Source organism: Cucurbita maxima, unplaced genomic scaffold (genome assembly GCF_002738345.1).
Source record: "Cucurbita maxima cultivar Rimu unplaced genomic scaffold, Cmax_1.0 Cma_Scf00019, whole genome shotgun sequence".
In the NCBI taxonomy this organism is placed as follows: Eukaryota; Viridiplantae; Streptophyta; class Magnoliopsida; order Cucurbitales; family Cucurbitaceae; genus Cucurbita; species Cucurbita maxima.
The window spans coordinates 2455863-2479443 of NW_019272035.1; the positions used below are offsets into that span (position 1 = coordinate 2455863).

The 23581-nt window shown below is 36.8% G+C and overlaps 3 protein-coding genes across 10 annotated transcripts in view; 1 reads left to right on the forward strand and 2 right to left on the reverse strand.

Moving 5' to 3' along the window:
• The window catches only part of LOC111493921 (endoribonuclease Dicer homolog 3a), a 17344-nt gene extending 9774 nt beyond the window's left edge, over positions 1-7570 (forward strand). For 2 of the 3 annotated variants that reach the window (XM_023143825.1, XM_023143827.1), the window contains 11 exons: positions 27-562; positions 644-738; positions 2269-2495; positions 2567-2776; positions 2994-3470; positions 4339-4611; positions 4803-5129; positions 6329-6392; positions 6509-6580; positions 6967-7078; positions 7255-7570. In XM_023143825.1, the coding sequence (XP_022999593.1) occupies positions 27-562; positions 644-738; positions 2269-2495; positions 2567-2776; positions 2994-3470; positions 4339-4611; positions 4803-5129; positions 6329-6392; positions 6509-6580; positions 6967-7078; positions 7255-7462 (2601 nt within the window). In that variant the 3' untranslated portion in view covers positions 7463-7570. Of the gene's footprint in view, positions 1-26; positions 563-643; positions 739-2268; positions 2496-2566; positions 2777-2993; positions 3471-4338; positions 4612-4802; positions 5130-6328; positions 6393-6508; positions 6581-6730; positions 6889-6966; positions 7079-7254 lie in introns of those variants that run through there. The other variant, XM_023143826.1, reaches the window with a different exon arrangement.
• A 575-nt stretch (positions 7571-8145) lies between these two features.
• LOC111493956 lies at positions 8146-14962 on the reverse strand. Of its 3 annotated transcripts, none has more exons than XM_023143903.1 (11): positions 14513-14962; positions 14182-14415; positions 13112-13203; positions 12331-12433; positions 11788-12050; positions 11467-11598; positions 10536-10658; positions 9377-9499; positions 8990-9204; positions 8719-8872; positions 8146-8611 (listed from the first exon to the last, which is right to left on the reverse strand). In XM_023143903.1, the coding sequence occupies exons 2-11, from the start codon at positions 14387-14389 to the stop codon at positions 8393-8395; spliced, it is 1632 nt and encodes a 543-aa protein (XP_022999671.1). In that variant the 5' UTR covers positions 14390-14415; positions 14513-14962; the 3' UTR covers positions 8146-8392. The 3 variants fall into 3 exon arrangements, with proteins under 3 accessions (XP_022999671.1, XP_022999672.1, XP_022999673.1); XM_023143904.1 differs by having other exon boundaries at positions 14182-14424; XM_023143905.1 differs by lacking the exon at positions 9377-9499.
• A 3266-nt stretch (positions 14963-18228) lies between these two features.
• Positions 18229-23581, reverse strand: part of LOC111493953 (3beta-hydroxysteroid-dehydrogenase/decarboxylase-like) — a 10877-nt gene continuing 5524 nt past the window's right edge. For all 4 annotated transcript variants that reach the window (XM_023143900.1, XM_023143897.1, XM_023143896.1 and 1 more), the window contains exons 10-13: positions 21859-22033; positions 21535-21691; positions 19014-19080; positions 18229-18648 (exon numbers count right to left, since the gene is read on the reverse strand). In XM_023143900.1, coding sequence (XP_022999668.1) covers positions 18512-18648; positions 19014-19080; positions 21535-21691; positions 21859-22033 — 536 coding nt within the window. In that variant the 3' untranslated portion in view covers positions 18229-18511. The remainder of the gene's footprint in view (positions 18649-19013; positions 19081-21534; positions 21692-21858; positions 22034-23581) is intronic.

Consider the following 23581-nt stretch of genomic DNA (forward strand, 5'->3'; position numbering starts at 1 on the left):
AAAAAAAAAAAAAAAAAAAAAAACAGATAATGAAAGCAAAGTGCTTTCAGGAGCTTTTTTTCAATGGATTGTTTGGGAGACTGTTAATTGGGTCAAAATTAACTGGAAAAAAGAGGGATTTTTTACTTCTGAAAGACACAAAACCTCTTTGGATTACATCAAACATGTATCTGCTTCTACCAGTAGATTCGCCCGACGCTTCAAGTGATGATTTATGGAAAATACACTGGAGAGCAATTGATTCTTGTGTTTCTGTGGTTGAGTTTTTGAAGAAAAACTCATCTTTGGATGCTGAAAGAAATTGTGGTGCCATATCAGATTCATCACCTTCTAGAAACTGCTCTGCCGAAACTGAAAGCAATGCTGCAAGTTTAATTCACTTTGCAAATTGTGTGCTAGATGTTCACTCCTTAAAGGACAGGGTGGTATTGGCTATTCATACTGGAAAGATCTACTCAATCGTTGAAGTTGTGAATAATACATCTGCTGAGAGCCCTTTTGATGGCAACAGTGACAAAGCACCACCTGATTACATTACCTTTGCGGACTACTTCAACAAAAGGTGCAACTTCCTGATTCTATTTTGTTATTTCTGCTGGCATTCCCTTGGTATCATTACTTTTCTTTTGAGCTAGGTATCCAGGTACGGGATTACGCTAAGTTACCCACAACAGCCTCTGTTGCGTTTAAAACAAAGTCATAACCCTCACAATCTACTTGTCAACTTCAAGGATGAAGGTTTGTCAATTTGAGTTGTTAAGATCTATCATTACATATTGTATTTAATTTTGTACTCAGCCTCAAGTTCTAGAATGCTGCTTTGTAAGTTCACGAAATAACTTTCTTAGTTTACTATCACGTTTATTATATTATAATTTTGACAATGGCATGAGGAAGAACACTTGAATATAATATTTAAACTTTATTGTCATTCATTTTACTTAGGATACTGTATTATCGAGCATTTTATTTGAATTTTTCTAGAACTTAAAATATGACCTCAATTTTTACTCTCACTATTAAAAAGACACCATTTTGATCCAAATGCCTTAGGCAAGGGCCAGTTGTTTAGCCTCAACGTGTTTCTGAAAACTATTGTTTGCCTCGTCCTCCTCCATATTACTAAACTAAACTCTATTCTTACATATTCATCATCAATGAATTTTTGAACCTGCCCTATTTGAATTATAGAAAAAAATTTCCAGATATTTCTTGTAGTCTTTCTCAAGTATAACCATTATTTTACTTCCATATTTTTGGCACATTAGAATTTGATAAATTATATGTTTCTCATTAGGATTCATTCACGAATAGGCTGATTGTGCATGCAACAAGCCAATGTCAGGTTTTGTATGAAATAGATGAAATAGATGAACACCTTGTGTTTTTTGGGTACTTGGCTTTCTAGTTAAATTCATAGAAAGAACAAGGAAGAGCCATCTCTCCATCCATCAGTTTACTCTTGAAAAGATTTGAAAGAAAATTCCCCTGTTCTCAGACTGATTAATAGTGTCTAGAGTTGAAAGGCTAAAGAACACAGAACCATTGAAATGATCACATTATGGTCCCTCTTGGATCAATAACCCAAATCTATTGGAACAAACACATTGAGGTACCTTCTTAAATAAATAAACCCAACTACAGATAGTTCTGCCCCCCAAAAGAACTTGATATAAAAGAACTAAGAATTCTCACAATTTTTATTGAATATCAAAATGCACAGCATTAGTGCTTGAAGCTATCTGACTATTATGGCTACCAGGGAGTATTAAAGAGGATTTGATCCATTTGGTGTGGGGCATGGCTTCATGGGGGAGGAATTGGTTCAATGGTTTAATGCTCTATGGGTTCTTCTTTGCATTGTATAAGAATCCAAGCAATGTACTCTCCAATAGTATTGAGAGGTCTCAGAGCTTTTTGTTGGATGGTTTTGTTTGGTGGTTTCTTATTTGTGAGTTATCAAAGTCTTGGAGTTATGATCCTATTTCTTCTGTAATCAAGGGGTGGGTTTCTTTGTTAGTTTAACACGGTAGCCAACATCAAAGTCTTAGTTGTCCATTGTTAGGTAATTTGATTGCTGATGATGCAACATTTTAGTTTCTCTCATTTATAATTGTAATTCTAGTACGGCTTTATTTATCTTAATTATTTTCTTATTAACATATAAATTGCTTGGATTCTTATTAGAGAAAAAAAAGAAAAACCCTTTTATAAATTTTGCAATATATTGAACAACCTAATCTTTAAGAAATCTATTTTATCATGTAGGTGTTACTAGCGATAAGTTACAATCTGGCTCTGCTGTCAGAAAGCCACAAATGCATGTCCATATGCCTCCTGAACTTGTGCTTAGCATGGATGTCCCAAAGGGGGTTTTGAAGTCTTCATACTTGCTACCATCTTTGATGCACCGTTTTGAATCTTTGATGTTAGCTAGCCAGCTTAGGAAGGAGATTAATTATCATTCGAACAGCCTCTGTATATCAAGCTCTTTGGTATGTTCTTCTTGTTGATCTGCACCTGACTTCGATCACTTTTTATATGATTTATCTGAATCTATCATTAGATTTTGGAAGCACTTACAACCCTTGGAAGTTGTGAGAGTTTTTCCTTTGAGCGGTTGGAATTGCTTGGAGATTCAGTATTGAAGTATGCTGTGAGCTGCCATCTCTTTCTCAAGTTCCCTGAAAAACATGAAGGACAGTTATCTTCTCGGCGCCAACAGGTTATCTGTAATGCAACCTTACATGCTCTGGGAACGAAGTGCAAGTTACAGGTATGTGATCTTCTGTGGTCAGATGTCCTTTATAAACTTCTCTGTTGGTTACCTGTGCTAAAAATCACCTTTGTTGAAAAATGTCTCAAACGGAGGTCCTCCAACCTAGCTGACCAAATTTTGGATGTTTTTAATTTCTGTTAGTTACAAGCTCTGGTTCCATTCGGAATCACTTTCGAATGAGATAACTGTATCTATTGTTTAATCTTACTTTTAGGGATACATTCGTGATTCTGCATTTGATCCACGTCGTTGGGTGGCACCAGGACATGGTACTCTTCGTCCTGTTCCTTGTAAATGTGGAGTGGATACAGCAGAGGTTCCTTTGGATGACAAGTTCTGCTCTGAAGATCCAAAAGTTGTTTTGGGTAAGTGCTGTGATAAGGGTCATAGGTGGTTGGTTTCAAAAACTATAGCCGACTGTGCTGAAGCCCTTATAGGCGCCTATTATGTTGATGGTGGAATCATTGCTGCACTTCATGTGATTAAGTGGCTTGGAATTGATGCTGATCTTGACGTAGCATTAGTTGTTGATGCAATTACTTCTGCATCTTTGAGATCCTGCAATTTGAAAGATACTGAGATCGCAACCTTAGAGTCGAAAATTGGATATGAATTTTCTGTCAAAGGATTATTGCTGGAGGCTATCACACACACATCTGATCAAGAACTTGGTGTTAATTACTGTTACCAGGTAGTCAAGGAAACTCACTGTTTTCTCTTATAATTGATTGTAGTTACTCTCTCTACCCGAAGCCCTCTCTTTCTTTTTTATATGAACAACCGAACTTTCATCGAGAAAAAATGAAGAGCCCACAAAAAATGAAGGCAACCTGCAAAAGTGACCTCCAATCTGACAAAATAAAACCTAACTGATAATTACAAAAAAAAGAGTAAATTTGCTAACCTCCAAAAGGACACATTGAATCTAATCTTGTACCACACCTTACTCAGAGGCCTCTCAAACCCTTAAAAATTTTATTGTTTCTTGCTCTCCAAAGCCTCCAAGCAATGACACACCCCAGTTTGTCAAAAACCTTTTTTATCACGAAAAATGAGGATGGAGAATGAACTCCATAATTATCACCACAGCTTATGTGCCTTGCCAAACCAAAACCAAACCAGACTTCTCAAAAAACTGACTCCAAACTGAATAAGCACAATCACAAGCCCAAAGCATATGATCCAAGTCCTCCGCTTCCCTCCTGCTAATAAAAAACATATTGGCACCATCAAGTTGGGTACCTTTCTCGAGACCCTATCACCATAGTGTTAATTCCCCTCATCCCTTTTTGGTGATTGTGTATCTAGTGGCTTGATTCCAGCAAGGAGTATGGTTTTCAGTCCAAAGACATAAAGCAAACTCTTTTTATGATTTAGGGAGCATAAAAGTGAAGATGTTGCTAATTGTAACCAATTTCATAGTTGATTTAAGGCTTTCTTTCTCCTTTATGTTATATGTTCCTCCAAAAAATCAATGATTAGAAGCAATTACATGTCGAAAGAATGATGCTGTAGGAATGTGAGAATTCCACCTGATTTCTCTTTCTTTTTTTACTCAGAGGCTTGAGTTTCTTGGTGACTCAGTGTTAGACCTGCTCATTACATGGTATTATTATCAGAAGTACCCAGATATTGACCCAGGGGAGTTGACTGATTTACGTTCAGCTTCTGTTAATAATAAAACTTTTGCTCAAGTGGCTGTGAGACGGAATCTTCAGCAACATCTTCAACATTGTTCTGGGCTTCTGATTAGTCAAATTACTGAGTATGTGAAGTACTTGTCCGAGTCTCATGATGCTGGAAAGTCGCTGCATGGAAATAAAGGCCCAAAGGTACTTGTCATTCAAATTTGTGATTTGTACTGCAATTATTATGCCATTATTTTCCATATTTTCTTGACGTGGAGTTTCATATATTATTTAAAAATTAGAAATCCATTTGTACTATGTTCTTTATATTACACAGCTTACTTTCTCCCCGATTTCTTGGTTCTCAACTTTTCTATTATCTTTTTCTTCTACAGGTTCTTGGTGATATGGTGGAAAGTATTGCGGGTGCCATACTGATTGACACAAAGCTTAATCTTGACGAAGTATGGAAAATATATAAGCCACTATTAACTCCATTAGTGACCCCTGATAAACTTGAACTTCCACCGCTCCGAGAACTAAATGAATTATGTGATTCTCTGGGGTATTTCATCAAAGATAAATGTACTAGGAAGGGAGAAATTTTTCATGCAGAACTTAGATTACAGTTGCAAGATGTCCTATTAGTAGGTGAAGGATATGAACGAACCAGAAAAGCCTCAAGAGGAGAAGCTGCTCAACGCTTATTAGTTCAACTTGAGGTAAAATGTTGTCTTTTCAATAGCCAGAATTTGAATATTTCTCCAGAATCTTTGAATCCTCGTTTACTTCTGTCTTCTACAGAGAGAAAACATTAGAATTTAGATGTTCTGTTCAGAAATGAAAGTTATCTGGATTGGAAAGGTTTTGGGGGTCGTCCACTTGAAAACCAACTTCATTTTCTATCTGGAGGGAATATGAACTTTGCATGCTCTACTCGTATATTGAAAGTGTCGCTATTGGCGATGTCTTGGTGTTAGAGATTTCTGCTTTATTTGACACTGCTTGCTTGTTATGAAAAACTTTTAGGATTATGGAGTCTATATTTTAGAGCAGTCGTGGAACTTATATTCTCTATTCCAATTAGTTTCAAAGGTAAGAAAGGCTTGAATTAGTTTTCTGACTGGTGAATTAATGGACATTTAATCGTGGCATAAAATAGACCTTAATAAAATGTTTTGTCCTCCGTCTTAGATAAGTTTTTCTCTTCCTTCGGTGGGTGTAACGGCCCAAGCCCACCTCTAGCAGATATTGTCCTCTTTGGGATTTCCCTTTCAAGCTTTCCCTCAAGGTTTTTAAAATGCGGCTGCTAGAGAGAGGTTTCCATACCCTTATAAAGAATGCTTCGTTCTCCTCCCCCAACCAATGTGGGATCTCACGATCCACCGCCCTTCGGGGCCCAACGTCCTCGCTGGCGGACTCGTTCCTTTCTCCAATTGATGTGGGACCCCCAATCCACGCCCTTTGGGGCCCAGCGTCCTTGCTGGCACACTACCTCGTGTCCACCCCTCTGGGCTCAACCTCCTTGCTAGTACATTGCCCGGTGTCTGACTCTGATACCATTTGTAATGCCCAAAGCCCATCACTAGCAGATATATTGTCCTCTTTGAGTTTTTCCTTTCGGGCTTCTCCTCAAGGTTTTTAAAATGCTTCTATATAGGAAGAGATTTTCACACCCTTATAAAAAATAATTTGTTCTCCACCTCGACCGATGTGAGATTTCACAGTAAAAAATGGAAGCTTTCTTTCTCTCTCTCTTAACCCCTTGGCTCTTTTAGTGGATAGCTTAGCTTTATCGCCTTTTCCACAATCCTTTCTTATACATGGAATTTTTATTTATCTAAACCTTTATTTTCCATACTTTCTGGCATTTCAACTTTTTATTTGGTATGGTACTCATTTTGGACTATTCTGAAAACAGACAAGAGGAATTTCTTACTCTCGTTCTGGCTCCAAGAAGAGAAAACAAAATCCCAGCTGCGTTGGTGAGTGTCATTTTCCTGGGAGCAAAAAACTTGGTTTTTTCTTTGGTGTCTATAATCCTTAAGATAAGTATAATGGTGGTGGTGATGGTCCCTATTTTATTTTATTTTTCGCGCAGAGGCTGCTATGGTTCTCTCATCATCTATCAACTGTTCTACAGATGCCTGTGATCCCAACTCCGAGACCCCTGGTTTGCTTCTGTTCTCATAATTTGATTTCATTGGTTGAATATATTTTAACGCCGGAGAATTTGATAACTCATAAAAAGTTTTAAGTTCACTGATTTGAACCTTGTTTAACTAGATGATTTGTTGATGATTTCAACTGTTTGAATTTGTAGGGGAAAAAACAAAGAATCTTTTATTACACAAATGCTGTACATTGATGATATGTTAATTAATTGCTGGAGATTTACTGATATGTTGTGGCTTGTACCATTCTAAGCAACGTTCCCAAAATCCGTATCTCGGATTCATGACAAGAAATGAGTTAATATCATTCATTTCTAGCTTACTTCAGGAATTGAAGTCAAGCTCCTTTTCATTGATTTATAATTCATTTTTGCCCACATTGCAGTTATTGGACCAATCAACTTGAAGAAAGGAGGACCACGGAGTACTTTGTTTGAACTATGCAAGAAACTGCAGTGGCCAATGCCAACTTTCAATACAGTAGAACATAAATCAAGGTTAGTTGAATATTGGTTCTCATCTTCTCTATTCTGTTTGGATACTATTTTTTTTTTTTTGTGTTTGCCTCTACACGCCCCGAGAGTCGATCAAGTAGCACCAATGTCGACTCCAAAATATTTCTTCTGTTGATTCACCAGTTTATTTTTGTAACAAGTCCTTGTTCTTCATACAGAGTCCTAATAGACATTGGCGAAGGCTCGGAGAGAAGAAAAGGATTTAACAGTTACTTGTCAAATATTATTCTGCAAATACCCAATGCTGGCTGTATTGAATGTAAAGGTGATGCCCGAGCTGATAAGAAGAGCTCGCTTGACTCGGCATCTCTCGTCATGCTTGAGGAACTCCGACAACAAGGAAGAGTTGTTATTAATGACTCATGAGCCTTGTCATTAATATATGTATAGTCTTTTATGTCACAGGTTTATCTTTAGGGTGGATAGTCTCACTAGTTCAGAGATTTAAACTTTAGGGCTGATAGTCTCACTAGTTCAGAGTTTAAATTGATATATGCTTAGGTTGACGACTACAGTATTGATACAAGAGTATCAAAGTTATATATGAAAATCAAACCAAAACCCCATTTTCTTGGGGCTTCAAGAATTATTTGCAATTTAAGTTTAATGAGTTAGTGGAGAACGGTTAGTAGGTTACTCTAAAATAAATTGAACCTATGTACATTAGTAGCAAAATTAAAACCAAACCTTACATACTAGAGACATTTTGTATACTTCAGTTTCAACTGCCGTCTTGTGACCATCGTCTTTGTTGCTATTGCTATCGCTATCTCTCAATGGTGATTGTTGTCTTCAAAAAACGAGGACGAACCCTCTTGAACGAATGAGAATTCCTCCGTTCCAAAGGTCCTTATAAGTTTGATGGTCTTAAACAAACTTTCAAATTTAAAACATCGTTTACACTATGAAATGAAGAAACTACTAGAGGTTGTTCCTCACAATGAAGAAACATTGTTTAGGAACGAGCATGGCAAGATTGCTGTTCCCATTAACAATGAAGGAACAATGACTAGAGATTGAAGATTTGAAGACGATGGCAAGCTACAACCGACGAAAAACAATTATTCGAATATATATTTATTGTATTATTGTTGAAATAATTCTCAAACAAAGCCTACGTTACTGATGAGATGATTTGAAAAACTTCACCCTCTAATAAGTTGAAGAGAGTGCACTACCATCACAAGATTCAACAGTGAAGCTTAGACTTAATTCTCAAATATGTTACATTAGCTTAGCAAGAAAATCAATATGTTGATGCAAGAGCAACTCACAGTAAGGATCGGTATAGCAGTCTCATGCTCTGATCAATAACTCGTAGACGTTACTGTTGTTGTCGACGCTAACACGCTTCAACATTTCGAAACTTCTACGGCTCCCCAAGAATTCGATCCTTTTGAAAGCTGTATAACCAGATTCTGATGTTTCTCTACTGCAGTAAGCTGATCGAAGTCGGTCAGCATGTCTCGAGTCAGTGTGAATTGCCATCTCTATTTCATGATCCGACATGTTCTCCTGCAACCAGAAGCATTCAGTTTCTTGTAAGAATGATTAACTCACCTCCATCCTAATCAACATGCCAAATCTTTACAGAACACAAGAAACTTATGGCATAGTAATACCTGATAAAACGTATAAATATGATCGAGAATCTGCAAACATGTGAACCCGTTGCTGTTAAAAAATGTCCTTGACGATGGACCCATCTCGAAGAAACGATCCACTGGAAATAATATGGTCAAGTAATGGTTTTTGAATACAATTTCAGACTTCTCACTGCAAGTGAAAGTGAAAAATGAGAAAAAAATTCAGTTGCTGCTGACTTCAACGTTACTCAAACTACGGGGTAACCGATCAAACGCATCGATCTCAAACCATAAAAAGTAATCCGACCTTTCACTGAGCGGACGAGTTAGGTTTGCGAATGAAGCTTCTGATTCCTTGCCATCTCCTGTTGCATCAAAGAACTCTGGATGATGCTCACTAACACCTTCACTACTGAAAGAGTCTGTGTAAATAGAAGCAGATGAACTTGGCTCAGATATTGACCAGCAGATTGAATCCAAAAGGCTACTCGGAGTTAATGGACGTATTGGGTTTTGACACGTCTGTAAAAAGAAGATAAAAAACTGATAAATACCAGAATTCTCTTCAATCTTGATTTTCAAATATAGATTTTCAAATTCAACGATACTTGAAGGTGAAGCAGAGAAGCACAATCAAACATGAACAACAAACAAACATAGAAAGGCCCCAAATAAGATTCAAATAAGGGACAACCTGGACTCGACAAGCACGACGTTTCCTCACCCAAAGTTTAGCATTTGAAATCATCTGTTCGCGTTCTGCGAGGGTTGCCTTACTTCTAAAATTTCTAGCATCTTCTGCTTGCCTATTTCTTGCCTGCAGATGATGAACAATAGCAATTAATAACTAAATAAAAAGGAGAACACGCATTTTTAAGATCGTGAGGCTGACATCAATATGTAACGAGCTAAAGCGGACAATATCCGTTAGCAGTGGACTTGAACTATTACAAATGGTGGCTAGGCATCGGGCGGTGTGCCAGCAAGAACGCTGGGCCCTCAAGGAGGGTAGATTTTGAGATCTCACATCGGTTGGAGAGGAGAACAAAACATTCCTTATAAAGGTGTGGAAACCTCTTCCTAGTAGATGCGTTTTAAAACAGCGAGGCAGACAACGATATGTAATGGGCTAAAGCGGACAATACCTACTAGCGGTAGGCTTGAACTGTTACAAATGATATTAGAGCCAGACAATAGACAGTGTGCCAGCGAGGACGTTAGGCCCCCAAGGGGGTGGATTGTGAGACCCCACGTCGGTTGGAGAGGGGAACAAAATATTCCTTATAAGGGTGTAGAAACCTCTCCCTAGTAGACACGTTTTAAAATAGTGAGATAGACAATGATATGTAACAGGCTAAAGCGGACAAATATCTGCTAGCGGTAAGCTTGAACTGTTACACTAAATGAAAAAGGAGAAGAGAAAGGAGAAGAGGGGGGAAAAACAAGGGAATACACTAGTTAACAACACTAATATAAAGATTTCCTGCTCTAAGTTACGAGCAAGAGCTGGGGTTAATGTTTTCACGTTATAAGTACAGATCAAGTGTTTGCAAGGTCCTGTTTCTTACAACAGCATGTGTTTTTCTGTATTTTAATTTTGTTATAATGTGACCTTTCCTGTTGCTTACTGGCTTTGTGTTGGGTAAATTCAGGTTATTTAACCTGAAAATTTTACTGGCATCTCGATTACTGCACGATAACAGTTCACTACTAATACTGTATCAGCATGAGACTGAGATATAAGCTAAAAAAAGTGTAATCACGCAATCCAGATAGAAACTTCATCAAAATTACTAACAATGACGTTTCCACGTTGTAAAATGCTCAACAAAGGATTAAAAAGTCAAACGTACCTCCGTAGAATTTTCGGCAGAAAGATCTTCAAGCGTTGAACTAATCTGTCGAGCCAAGTCGGCAGACATGTGAATAAGTCTTTGTGTATGTTTCTCATCGACAGTTTTCAGAACCCAGAGTGGCTGAGAAATTATCGGATGAATCTCAGTGAAGCTAAAACATTTAAAAGAACATACAAAGTAATCTCAAAAGATAAATTCTTTTATGACAGCTAGGGTGTGAGATACCACATCCGTTGGAGAGGAGAATGAAACATTATTTATAGGGGTGTGGCACACCCCCTAGTAGACGCATTTTAAAAATCTTGAGGGGAAACCCGAAAGGTATCAGAGACAGACACCGAACGATGGGCTTGAGGGGAAACCTGAAAGGTATCAAAGCCCAAAGAGGACAATATCTGCTAGCGGTGGGCTTGGGCCGTTACAAATGGTATCAGAGACAGACACCGAACGATGTGCCAACGAGAAGGCTAAGCTCCGAAGGGGGTGGACACAAGTCGGTGTGCCAGCAAGAACGCTAAGCCCCGAAGGGGATGGATTGAGGAGTCTCACATCGACTGGAGAAAGGAACAAGTGTCAGCGAGGACGCTGGGCTCCGAAGGGGGGTGGACTGTGAGATCCAACATTGGTTGGGGAAGAGAACGAAGCATCCTTTATAAGGGTGTGAAAACCTCTCTCTAGTAGATGCGTTTTAAAAACCTTCAGGGGAGGCCCAAAGAGAACAATATCTGCTAGCGGTGGACTTAGACGATAAACATGGGGGCGGTTCAAGTCGTTTGATATATATAAATACAGACATGATATAGGACAGCAAAAACTATAGCTCATTTATATTTGAAAAGAAATTCCTGTCCAAGAAAAGTCCACCATTACGAAAACATAGAAAAAAAAAATCAGCTTCATATGAACACACAAACGAAACACCACTTACTGTAACTAAATTGCTGGAGTGGCCAAGATATCGATGGACGGAAGTCCTTTCACAAACCACGTGACTCGTGCTGCAACCAGCAAACCATTGATCGACAAGCGAGGCACCGACTCCCTTAGCTGCCTCGATAACCTACAAAAATTTGAGAATCAATCATCCCCTTAGCAGCCTCGATAGCCTGCAAACTACCAGATACTAGCAGCTTCACAGTCGTGAAGTTCCATATTACTTATGTAGTCTAACATTTGCATACACCAATAGTCACCTCCTTAGTGTTCATCAGTTAGAGCCATAAAACTATGGAGTTTATAATAAGATTACCTTTTGTCGCAGCTCTGATGAAATGTCGGTATCAATATACACGGATTGACCCGAGAGATTAGAGTCCTTTTTTCTGTCACGATCTCGCTTAGAGAATGGTAAATGAGATTCTCCTCTCATACCATTTTGCTCAACTCCATGAATGCCCACTGGAAGGCAGGAGTTTCCATCACCATTGGACCCTACTAGTTGGTTCAGTTCGTCCATTCGTCCACTGTTTTCCCCGAGACTCTTGATATTATAAAGAGACTCGCTCAGTCTTACTGTAAAAGATAAGAACAGTTATACATCTGATACAAAATGCTTATAGTAAAACTAGTAACTACACTTGTGAGGACATTTTCGAGAGAAAGTACAAAGTTTAGGAGTATTTTTATTAATTTAGCCTATAAAGAAAAGTAAGGTTGTAATTAGCATTTATGTCGATGATTGTATGCCCCAAGTATGCCCCCCCCCCCCCCTCCCGAACATAGCCATGATACATGAGAACAAAACTTAAAGGAAAAATATCATAACCAGTTAGCACTCAAAGCTTCTTCTTACCATTTCTCCGTACACTATCTACAAACCAGCCAAGAGAGACAACAAATAGCCCATTTCTTGATCCATGCTTAAAGGCGTGCTCGAATTTGCGTCCACCTAAGCTGTGGTATCTATCAAGGTGTTCATTCATACCAACATTGGCTTTCAATACTCGACCGATTAACAATAAAATAATCACTTAAGCTATGAAATTTCTACCACTCTGAAGAAATTATAGAACCTAAGAGTGTAAAAAGATTGACCCAATACATTTTTTTCATAAGAAGCAATTCCTCAAGAAAATGGACAAAAAAGGACCCGCATACTCAAGTCCAATCCGTTGTTGTATGCGTATATTTTTGTAACAGCCTAAACCCACTGCTAGTAGATATTGTCCGCTTCAGCCCGTTACGTATCGCTATCAGCCTCATGATTTTAAAACGCGTTTATTAGGGAGGGATTTTCACATCCTTATAAGAAATGCTTCGTTCCCCTCTCCAACCGAGGTAGGATCTTACAATTTTCTCTTTCTAACCATACAATTACTACTACGCCAACTATGATTCCCAATACAATAGTCAAATCGCCATCTCATAGTACCACCATTAATCAATACCCCACTAAGTTTTAAGAATATGCATATCTTTTCTAATGAACCCTGTCAGCAAAATCTGGTAATTCAGTACAAAACAAGTAGGGATGCAGGTCATAAAAGTTCTACCAAAGGGGTTTGAATACCCAACCAATATCATATAAAAAAACGAAACAAAGTTAAGTATACCCAAGATAAGCTAAAGGATATTTGAACCACCAAATGAGTGCATTGTGGATGCAAATTGGGGCTGTATTGTCCACCTAATCTCTCTGTAGCTTCCTTAACTTGTTTCCTTGCTTCTGCCAAAAACAAGAAGCAAATTATCGATAATTGAAGCAAAACTTATTCAAAGATGAACAAATCATCATTATAGACATCTTGAACTGATATCTCAACAACATTCTTTATTTAGAAACTATCAACATTTGGAGTAATTGATTAAACAAGCTGAAAACCATTAGAATTTTTGTAATAGTACAAGCCCACTGCTAGCCGATATTGTCCTCTTTGGGCTTTCCCTTTCGGGCTTCCTCTCAAAGTTTTTAAAACGCGTATGCTAGGTAGAGGTTTCCACACTCTTATGAAGGACGTTTCGTTCTCCTCCCCAACCAATGTGGGATCTCACAATCCACACCAATTCAGGGTCCAGCGTCCAGTGTCCTCGTTGGCACTCGTTCCTTTCTTCAATCGATGTGGGATCCCACCAAATCTACCCCCTTCGGGGCTAGCGTCTTTGCTGGCACACCACCTCGTGTCTAACCCCTTCGGGTAACGGCCTCCCCACCAAATTCACCCCCTTCAGGACCTAGTATCCTTGCTGGCACACCACCTCGTGTCTACTCTCTTTGGGGAAGAGCCTCCCCACCAAATCCACCTCCCTCGGGGCCAGCGTCCTTGCTAGCACATCACCTCATGTCTACCCCTTCGGGGAATAGCCTCATCGTTGGCACATCGCACAGTGTCTAGCTCTAATACCATTTGTAATAGCCCAAGCCCACCGCTAACAGATATTGTTCTCTTTGAGCTTTCCCTTCCGGGCTTCCCCTCGAGGTTTTCAAATGTGTCTGTTAGGGAGAGGTATCCACACTCTTATAAAAGTGTTTCGTTCTCCTCCCCAACCGATGTGGATCTCACAATTTTCATCTCACAAGCTCCGCAACCGAGACAAATAGAAGAAGCAGAAGAAAAGATTCACAAGTAAACTCAAAATACACATGAACAATGATGATCACAAAGAATAAGAACATTGAAGAAAAGACTTATAGCATATAACCAACCTTTGGATAAACCAGTAACGCAAATTACGAGTCCAGTAAAGGGACCGGTTAATGAAGCTTTCACCGATTCAGACCTTGAAGACGATGACGCGAGAGACATGGAATCAAGCTGTTTCAAGCCTCCCAATGACGATAGCGGCGATGAGAATCCAAAAAGCAGCCTAGAACAACCTTTACTGCTAACCACATCGACCGTACCACCTCCCATAACCACCACCAATGCCAATTACCTTACTGCAAAACCTCAAAACAGGACAGATTTAGAAAAGTTAAACCCTAGAACGACAAAAAGAGCACAAAAACGACAAAGAATCGAAATGATGGAATATACTCATTGCATAAAACTGAACACCGTGGCGATTCCGAGAAAGGAGATCGAAGAACAGGCAAAAGGAAGGGAAAATGTATACTTTAATCAAAGGCGGGAAGGAATTTTGAAACATTACCGAGCGTAATCCGTAACGAGGAATCAGAATTGACATGAAAAGAAGATTTCGGAAGATTATTTGACCGAATCAAAAGAACTAATCTCAGAAATGGAAAAGGGAAAAGGAAGGTTTGATTGGGAAGAACAAATGGAAGAGGAAAGCAAAATAGGGATTGAAAAGGAAGAACAAATGGAATTAAAAACAAAATGGGGGATTCTTGAGAGTAATCCAAGCTTCTCCTTTGCACGCTAAACCCAACTTTTGCGAAGGAAAGTGCAGAGCTTTGAGAGTGGAGCATTCAACTCCGGCTTTACTGCTACACTTCTTCCTGCTCTTCAAAGTTTCAACTTTCGAGGTTAATAAATAATATTACAATTTTTATCTATTTAATTTTCTTTTTTCTTAATGTCTAACAAAATATATAAGCTTTGGAAATATTTATTAAATACTATTTTAGAATATAGTTTTTATTTAATTTTTAATTTTCAAATTTGAATTAATACGACTATATATATATATATATGTGTGTGTGTGTGTGTCAATTTGGAGGTATTTAAGAGAAAAATAACTATATTTAGATTTTTTAAAGTTGATTTTAAGTAAAATTAGTTATTACTTTCTAATAAAGAGTCTAAATTGTTAATTAATATAATTATTAGTTTGAAATTTTAATTTGGTTTTATTTTTTAAAACTTAAAACTTAATGTGTTAATTTTTAATTTTTATAATTATATTTTATTGTCTTTAAAATTTAATCCATCCATCAACAAGATATAATTCAAGTACCCATGAGTAAAAAAAATGTCGAATTTAATGACATTTAGGAAATAGCTCGATAATCATTACATTGTTCAAAACCAAGCTCGAGTTAATTCTTTTTTTCTTTTCTTTTTTTTTTTTTCTAATTCAGAAATAAATAAAAATAATTATATATAAAAATGGAAATTATTAATGGAACAGAAATGGAAACATATGGAATTGTGCAACAAATTTGGTTCATGGATTTATAATTTTAGGAAAGTAAAGCTTACTATTTAAAACTAATAAAAAATTCTGAAAACACTTAAAAAGAACGTGAATTGCTTTGAAAGAAAACACCCGATTAGGGTTTCATTCAAGAGGGATAATTGAAGAAGTATTTCACTAAAAAAATCAGTACATTTTCTATAAAAAAATAAAATAAAATAAATAATTGCCTCAAATTTACACCTAACAAAACTAATGAAGCAACTAGGTGCACATAGATTGGATCGGCTTGAATTTTTTTTTGACCAATCCAAAATTTTGAATTGGTTCGATGGGTGACTCAAGTCACTTCTCATAAAATTCACATATCACATAAATTATAAAAGTCAAATATTTTTAATATTTATAATAGTCTAAGGGTTAGTTTGGTTGGTCAAGTTGACCTAACAAAAAAATATGAACTCAGGTAAACTAACTCAAATTTTCGATTTTCAAAAAATTAACTCAATCCAACTATAAAAAAAAATCTAATATAATCCATTTTTACAATTTAGATTGAGTAGTTCGAATTAGCGAGTTTAGAGAAATAAATAAGAAATTTGATCTTACAATTTAATACTTGGAGGGTAAAATGTGCCTTAAAATTTGAGAAAGGTGGATGAAGGGTGTGGTATGGTCCCAACTCTTCCCTTAAACATTGCTTCTAAATTGGATCGTGTAATGTGATGTATGCTAAATGGGGACACGTACAGAAAATGATGATATCTTTCCTTACTTTCAAGCATTAAATTAAAATAATGGCTGAATTTTTAACTATTTAAAAAAATTAATTAAAAAAAAGGGTCGTCATCTAGTGAAAATGAAGTTAAAAAAGATAACGACATGCACAAATAACTTTATTGCAAGAAAAGAAAAGAAAACTGTAATTATTAATTAATTTAGATGGATTGGATTGGATTGAAGTCCAAACTCTAATTATTTTTCGAAAAATATCTGAACTAACACCTAACCCACCCCAAGTAAAAGCTCTTTTTTTTTACCTAATTTGAGTTTGTATTACAAACAAAAGCTAATTATAAAACATTTATAAAACATTTATGAAAGGTTAAGAGGAACACAACAAAGAATGGTGTGGCATTTACTTGGAACGAATGTTGAGCGCTAAAACACCGTGGACACTATTCCAAGTTAGTACCACACCCGTTATAAATCTCAGTTTTCATCTAATATTCATAAGGATTTCTACTAAGGCTAGTTTTGAATCATTTATAAAAGGTCAACAGTCACGTAGCAAAATTTGAAAGATCATAGGTATTTTTTAAACAAAGGATAAAGTTTGGGAGTGCCTTTTGAAATTTAGCCTTAAATTTAAATCACTCTAGCAGCAAATGACCAATTGATTTATGTTGTCCGAGACTTGGAGGCTCAGGAAGAAACAGATAAGAGTAGGGCATCAATCCTCGGCCACTCTCAAACAACCTGTGTACCTCTTCCAGGGTGAAGAAAAATATTTTGATATGTTTTTATTTGACTAGCCAGAGAGGAGAATACATGTAGATTTAGTTAGACTGCTATCGGAAACACTGTAGCTGACAACCTTTTAGTTTAGCTAAACCTAGAAAGAGTGAGTGTCAACTAAAAAAGCCTTATCTTAAAGTAATTGCAATCGAGACCCTAGTCACCTCAACTACCACAAAATGAAAAGAAAGTGGTGTGCGGCCATTTTAGGGTGTGTCAGTAGGCCCGGTCGTCACCAAGTTAGTGAAAGAAACAGGAAAGGGAAAAAGTTCGTTAAAGATCAATAGAGGCCAGAGGGTCAACGAAACTATCAATCTCCAAGCAGATAAAAAAGCACACACTGATGAACACAAAGTTTGCCAATGGATAAAGTGGAACGGCACACGCCCACCGTTAGCAGATATTGTCGTTTTTGAACTTCCCCTCAAAGTTTTTAAAATGCATCTGCTAGAAGGAGGTTTCCACACCTTTATAAACAATACTTTATTTTCCTCCCCAACCGACGTGGGGTCTCAAAGGGGAAGCCCAAAAGGGAAAGCTCAAATAAGACAATATTTGTTAGTGATAGGCTTGGACCGTTACATAAAGTTTCGTCTAGCTAAACGACCTATCAGCTTCGTGTCTCTATTTTGGTACTTCCAAGGAATTTCTCGACTTAAAAACGTTTTTAACTAGAAAAAAAATAGTTTTTAAAAAAAAAACATCATCAACAAGGAAGTCATTGCAGTTTCGTAATGCCATGTAATAGAGCAATGAAAATGAGGAGATGACATCTACCTTTCAACCGAGGGGTAATTGAACTTCAAATATTTTGCTCGTGGCAATCATTGAAGCACGATCTTCAAGTGCATGTCTCTCTCATGGTTCTCCTGTTTGAATCACCCATTAAATAAGGATCAGAACACAAATTTAAATTGAAGAAGAGGTACAGTTGCTTCATATGTAAGTCAGGCTTTAAGGAAAGCATTACTATTTTCAACGGCAGCAATCAGGATAGGGTGATAACCGTGATAAATCTCACCAAAAAGCTTTATGAAAAAGCAACAGTCTTCAAGATCATCCATGTGCTTTTCAACAAGTTTCCTGTGAATATCTAATTTGGGTCTGTGAATAAGCAAGCAAAAGTTTTAAATAATACATGTCCCAAACAATCTTCAACTGAAATAATTAACGTCTTGACATTGAATATGTAAAATTGAAATCAATTAATTCTTCATATATATTTGAGGGTGGGGAGGTTTGTCAACGAGCGAAGGAAATTACGAGCCCTAGGGGGAAATGGAAAAAGATAACCAACAGAGACACGGAATAAAGCTTATTAAATTTGTAACCCGGCATGAGCCCACATCGGCAGAAATGCAAGATGAGGACGTAAACTTTGGTGCAACTTAGTATAAACACAACTTGCACTAATCACGTTATCCTTGTGAAGTTGAAACTTTTCCGGGCACATTGCATTTCCTTTGCGTCCAAAATTGAAATTTTTGACACAAGGAATCAATCTCTTGCTCCTTTTTCTCGTATACGAAGAAAACCGTGAAGGCGAATAGAACAACTGCAATATTATGGCAAATATACTTTAGCTTTGTAGATGGTATGTGCAAATAAAACTTTCATCCGTAGAACACCAAAGTACTAAAATCAAAGTGAATGGGAAGTTACGTCTCTAAAATAAATGATTTTCCTCAAAACATATGTATGAACTTCTGTGATCCAAATAATTCTTTTAACAAAATAAAAACAAAAAAAAATTGAATAAATTCAAAGAAGGCATTAGGAGCAATGATAAGAACATAGTGAATAGGGAAAATTTATATGTCGAGACAAATTATCTTTGGTATCAACCTACAATTCCGGATGATTGAGATTGCTAGAGTTCATGATACAATGGGGGAGGAGGAGAGAGGGAGAGAGAGGAACCTGTCTTATATAAAGTTTGAAGAGAAACCAGTCCAATAAAGCTAAGAGCCAACAGTGATACAGAAACCTGTTAATTGATGAAAACAACATCTAAGTTGATCAAACACGATTCTATAATTACAGTATATGAATATCTCGTACTTTGATTTTTCGAATATCCATTACTTTTGTTTTCTACACTAACCAATTTAGGTTGTTAAATCAGACATTACATCCATGTATCAGATTGTAACCAGAAAAAAAAAAAAAAAAAAAAAAAGAGAGAGAGAGAGAGAGATTTATATTGCCCTTTACTTAATAACACAAACATTAATTTGGGGGGCCAGGGTGAAAGAGGTGGATCATTCCAAGATGGAGGATTGTGGAGGTGAATCCTTCTTCATCAATGTTCAATGATAAACCAAAGGGTAAGGTATTTGTTTTAGAGAATAGGGGAAATCCTTAATGTCCATGGGAAACATTGCATCAGAATGAGGTGTATGAAAATAATATTACCGGAAATTAAATATGACTAAGTTCGGTTGCTATCCGATTAGTATGGGAACAATGACGTTTACCGTTTATTTATGAAATTATTCCCAATTTTTTTTGTATAATTTTGATATATTAATTAATGAACTAATCAAAATTATCCAACAAACAGATAACAATGGATTGATTATAATTATTGACAAATGATTTTACTAAATTAATTTAACCAATTTTAATTAAGTAAATTAAGATGTTAACAAATAATTGCAGCAAAGTGATAGCATTCATTTAATAAATTTTTGCATCAGAAAAATGATCATGTATTTTGATAAATTATTATTAATTTATTCTAACTAAATAATTAATTATATTAACTTGAGTACATGCACATCCACATCAATCTTTTAACTAATTGCTCAACATAAAAGCTAAATATAAAAATGTTTAAAAGAAGATAAAAAAGACATAATGCAAAGAGAAAACCCATACTTTTGTATGGGTCCAGACTACTCTTATGTATGAGTCTAAATGATGCCCAGAAATAGATTATTTCCATGGCCTAACTCCATAAACCTTGTATCAAACAAGGGAATTACAAATCCTTACTCATTTCTATCCTCTAATACCTTGTACCAAACGGCCCATCAAGGCAAGACTATCATTTACAGCAGTGATAATGAGAAATGTTGCGGGTACAGAGTTGGAGAAAGTTACTCTTTGCTTAGTTTCAGTTCCAACCATAAATGGGCTAAAACCAGCCACTCTTGGTATGAATATTTGCAAAATTCAACCTAGTTGGTCTACATGAAAAATCCCAGCAGGCTCCTTTAGATGCACTTAAGACTGCTCTACATGGAGGTGCAAAACCTAGAGGGTTTGAGTCAGATTTTAGGTACGCAGTTGGTTCTTTCTTTGCATCTCTCATTTCTAATATTCTCTTGAAAATTGAAAGGGAAAACAAGTAACAGTATTGGATAGAGGATAGAACGGAACCTGGGATCTAGGTTTTAAGAGGATTGAATAGTGAACTGGAGTGGATTGATTTTCCAATAAACTGGATGGATTCTCAACCGGTCGAGTGGGTTGACTTTGTCATGTAAACTCGACGAAGCAGGTTCCTAATCAAAATTATGATCATGCCTTTTGGATGTTGTACAGTTCAGGGAGTTAGTGTTGCAGAACTGCATTCTCCACCCTAAGTCTATCATACTTAAGCTTAAATGGAAAATTGGAATACCCCAACAGAATCAAATTCTTTCACCTGGTCCTTCGTTTACCAAAGCCTGGAACACTCCAGACACGTTGCAGACAAAGAATCTCCTTTTTATCCTTGGGTAATTTTAACTGTTTAAAGGATGGGGAGACCAATGACCATCCATTCTTGCTTTGTGGTTTCGCCAACAAGAGTTGGAATGTTATGTTAGGATCTTTGGTACGGCCTGGTGCTGTCCTAGTGTTGTCTCCTTGCTTCTCCATAAAATTCTATCTTGCTAGAGGAGGCTGTCACAGAAGCACTGCTTTGCTGCTTTGGATCAAAAGAAACAATATAACCTTTAAAGCCTCAACTGGGAGCGCCTTATACTGAAAGCTTTTCAATTTCCCGGGAGCGCCTTATGCTGAAAGCTTTTTAAGCTCCTGGGAGTGCTTTATGCTGAAAGCTTTTTAAGTTCCCTACTTTCTTGATCGGCTTAGATTTGGGGTGCTTTTATACCCCTTCTCTTCTGGGGGGATCTTATCTCCCGTCTTTTTTGTATAGTCTTTACCTTATAATGATCTCTCCTTTTCTTAGATAGAACTTTGGAGCCATTAAAAACAGAGAGCAAAAAGAATAATCAATTAATTGCAATGCCGGCCACGGGGATGCAAACTCGATTTTGTATAGCATCAACTGGGGTATGGAAAGGTCCATCCATGTAATATGCAAGGGAAACTTGTACTCTCACATCTCTATCTTTTCATAACAAGGGCATTGTATGAAAGTAGGCCAAAAGTTTGTTTATGAAATAATGAAAAAACATTAAAAAAAACAAAGAACAAAAAAGATGGTTACCTTAAGCAAGCGCACCCAATCATTCCCTCTGGAAAGAGATTTAAAATTTCTAACGAAAGAATTCCAAAATGATGCTATATTGATGACAATGCTTCGTGACCTCTCTTCTGACAAGGAAAAACATGAAGAGGAAATTTTCTCAACTTGATATCCAAACCTGCACGAAGATCATTACAATTAGCAATTGAAATTTGATGCTAGGATTTCTAATTTGATTGCACAGGCCATCCATCTACGCCACGATACTAGGTCCCATTTTATTCCAATATCTGTCATAAATGTAACTGCAATTTACAGCATGTCTAGGAGAGTAGGCAGACGTACATTTTTTCTGGTAAACTCCCATGAATAAACAGAAATATAAATGCCACCAAGAGAAGCTTCGACAGTGCAGTGATCATGGTACACTCAGGAGCAATGAAGTTATAATAAATAGCCATCAAAACTAGCAATGCTATCAATGTCTTCCTTTTATCCTTCCAGAGTAAAATGTCAGCAGCTGCCAAAAGTAGCACAGCAGCAATGATTATTGGTTCATCAATATTTTGATACATACAAGTCCAGTGCACAAATAGGAATGAGATTAAAAATTAGTGTGGAATATGAGAACAAGAGAAATAAAATCAGATTCTTTTGAATCAGAATTAGATTCCTAAAATGTTTTATTAAACTTATCTAAAACCAAGGGGGAATTGGTTAAGGGGGATAAGGAGATTGAAGAGTAAATTTCATCTTCTTCTCTAACCTCTATGCCTTGGAGGTGAACACCAAACCCACCATTGAGAGGCCTCAATTGGTGCCTCATCTCTGTGGGTAAGAAGGCTGACTTGGACTCCCTTTTATCTTGAATGGAATAAAAAAGGTAGATTTTGAGTGTGATAGAAACAAAGCCCCTAGTTCTGATGGCTTCTCTATGTTTTTTTTTTTTTTTTTTTTTTTTTTTTTTTTTTTTTTTTTTTTTTTAGGATAACTNGGAAGCTATTAAAGAGGATATTGAGCGGGTGTTTAGTGAATTCTTTGTAGAAGGCATCCTAGATAGCCCCTTGAATGAAATATTTGTCTATCTCATCCCAAAAATGAAATGGCAAATAGCACTAAGGATTTTAGATCTGTTAGTCTAATCACGAGTGTGACAAAAAAATTTCCAAGGTTCAGCCTAATAGACTGAAAAAGGTTCTTCCATCGACAATCTCTATGAATCAAGGTGCTTTTATTGTAGGGAGATAAATCAGTGATAAAGCTCTTATCGCTAATGAGGTTATTGAGGATTATTGAGGGCAAAATCAGGAGATCATCTCCAAGATTGACTTTGAGAAGGTTTATGACTATGTTGATTGAATTTTTCTAGACAAAGTCCTGGAAAAGAAAGACTTCTGGTACAGATAGGATTTTGGATTGGGAGCTGTACGATGAATTGCATATTTATCCCCTGATTTTTGCAACGAAATGGTGGCAAACAAGCACTGAGAAACTAGTATAGAGGTAAGGATGGCAACGGGGCAGGGCTAGGGATGCATTCCCCGTCCCATCCCCATCAGGATTTTTCATTCCCATTCCCTGTTTCGAGGTTCAAGCCCTCACAGGGAAAGATCCCCCTTTTTCATTTTCATTTTTAAATTAATTAAAATTATATATACTTTTATGGATGTTAAAGTTAGTATTTATTCTTGTATCATTTACTTAAATATTAAGTTATATTATATTTAACATTTTTTATTATTATAAAATTAATTATTTTAAATAAATATAATATATTTATATATATATTTAAAACTAAAAAATAGATTGGGGATGGGGACATGGTGGGCATCCCCTCCCCATCCCAGCCCTGACCCCAACCGGAGACCATAATTAAATCCCCAGGTTGACCCCTGTACCCAGTAAAACCGGAGATTCCCCAACCCGATCGGGTTGGAGACTTGCAAGACAAGACCCCATGGGAAATTTGACATCCCTAAATAGAGGAAATGAAATAAAACTTCAAAATTCTTCTCTAGCAAAAACAAAAAAAAAAAAAAAAAAAAAAAAAAAAAAAAAAAAAAAAAAA

Coding starts and splice junctions, on each gene's coding strand:
- LOC111493956 (XM_023143903.1), bottom strand. CDS start 14,389: ATGGGAGGTGGTACGGTCGATGTGGTTAGCAGTAAAGGTTGTTCTAGG. Junction 11,599..11,787: donor CATCAGAGCTGCGACAAAAG/GTAATCTTATTA, acceptor AAATTTTTGTAG/GTTATCGAGGCAGCTAAGGG. Junction 8,873..8,989: donor ACTCGTCCGCTCAGTGAAAG/GTCGGATTACTT, acceptor TTTCACTTGCAG/TGAGAAGTCTGAAATTGTAT.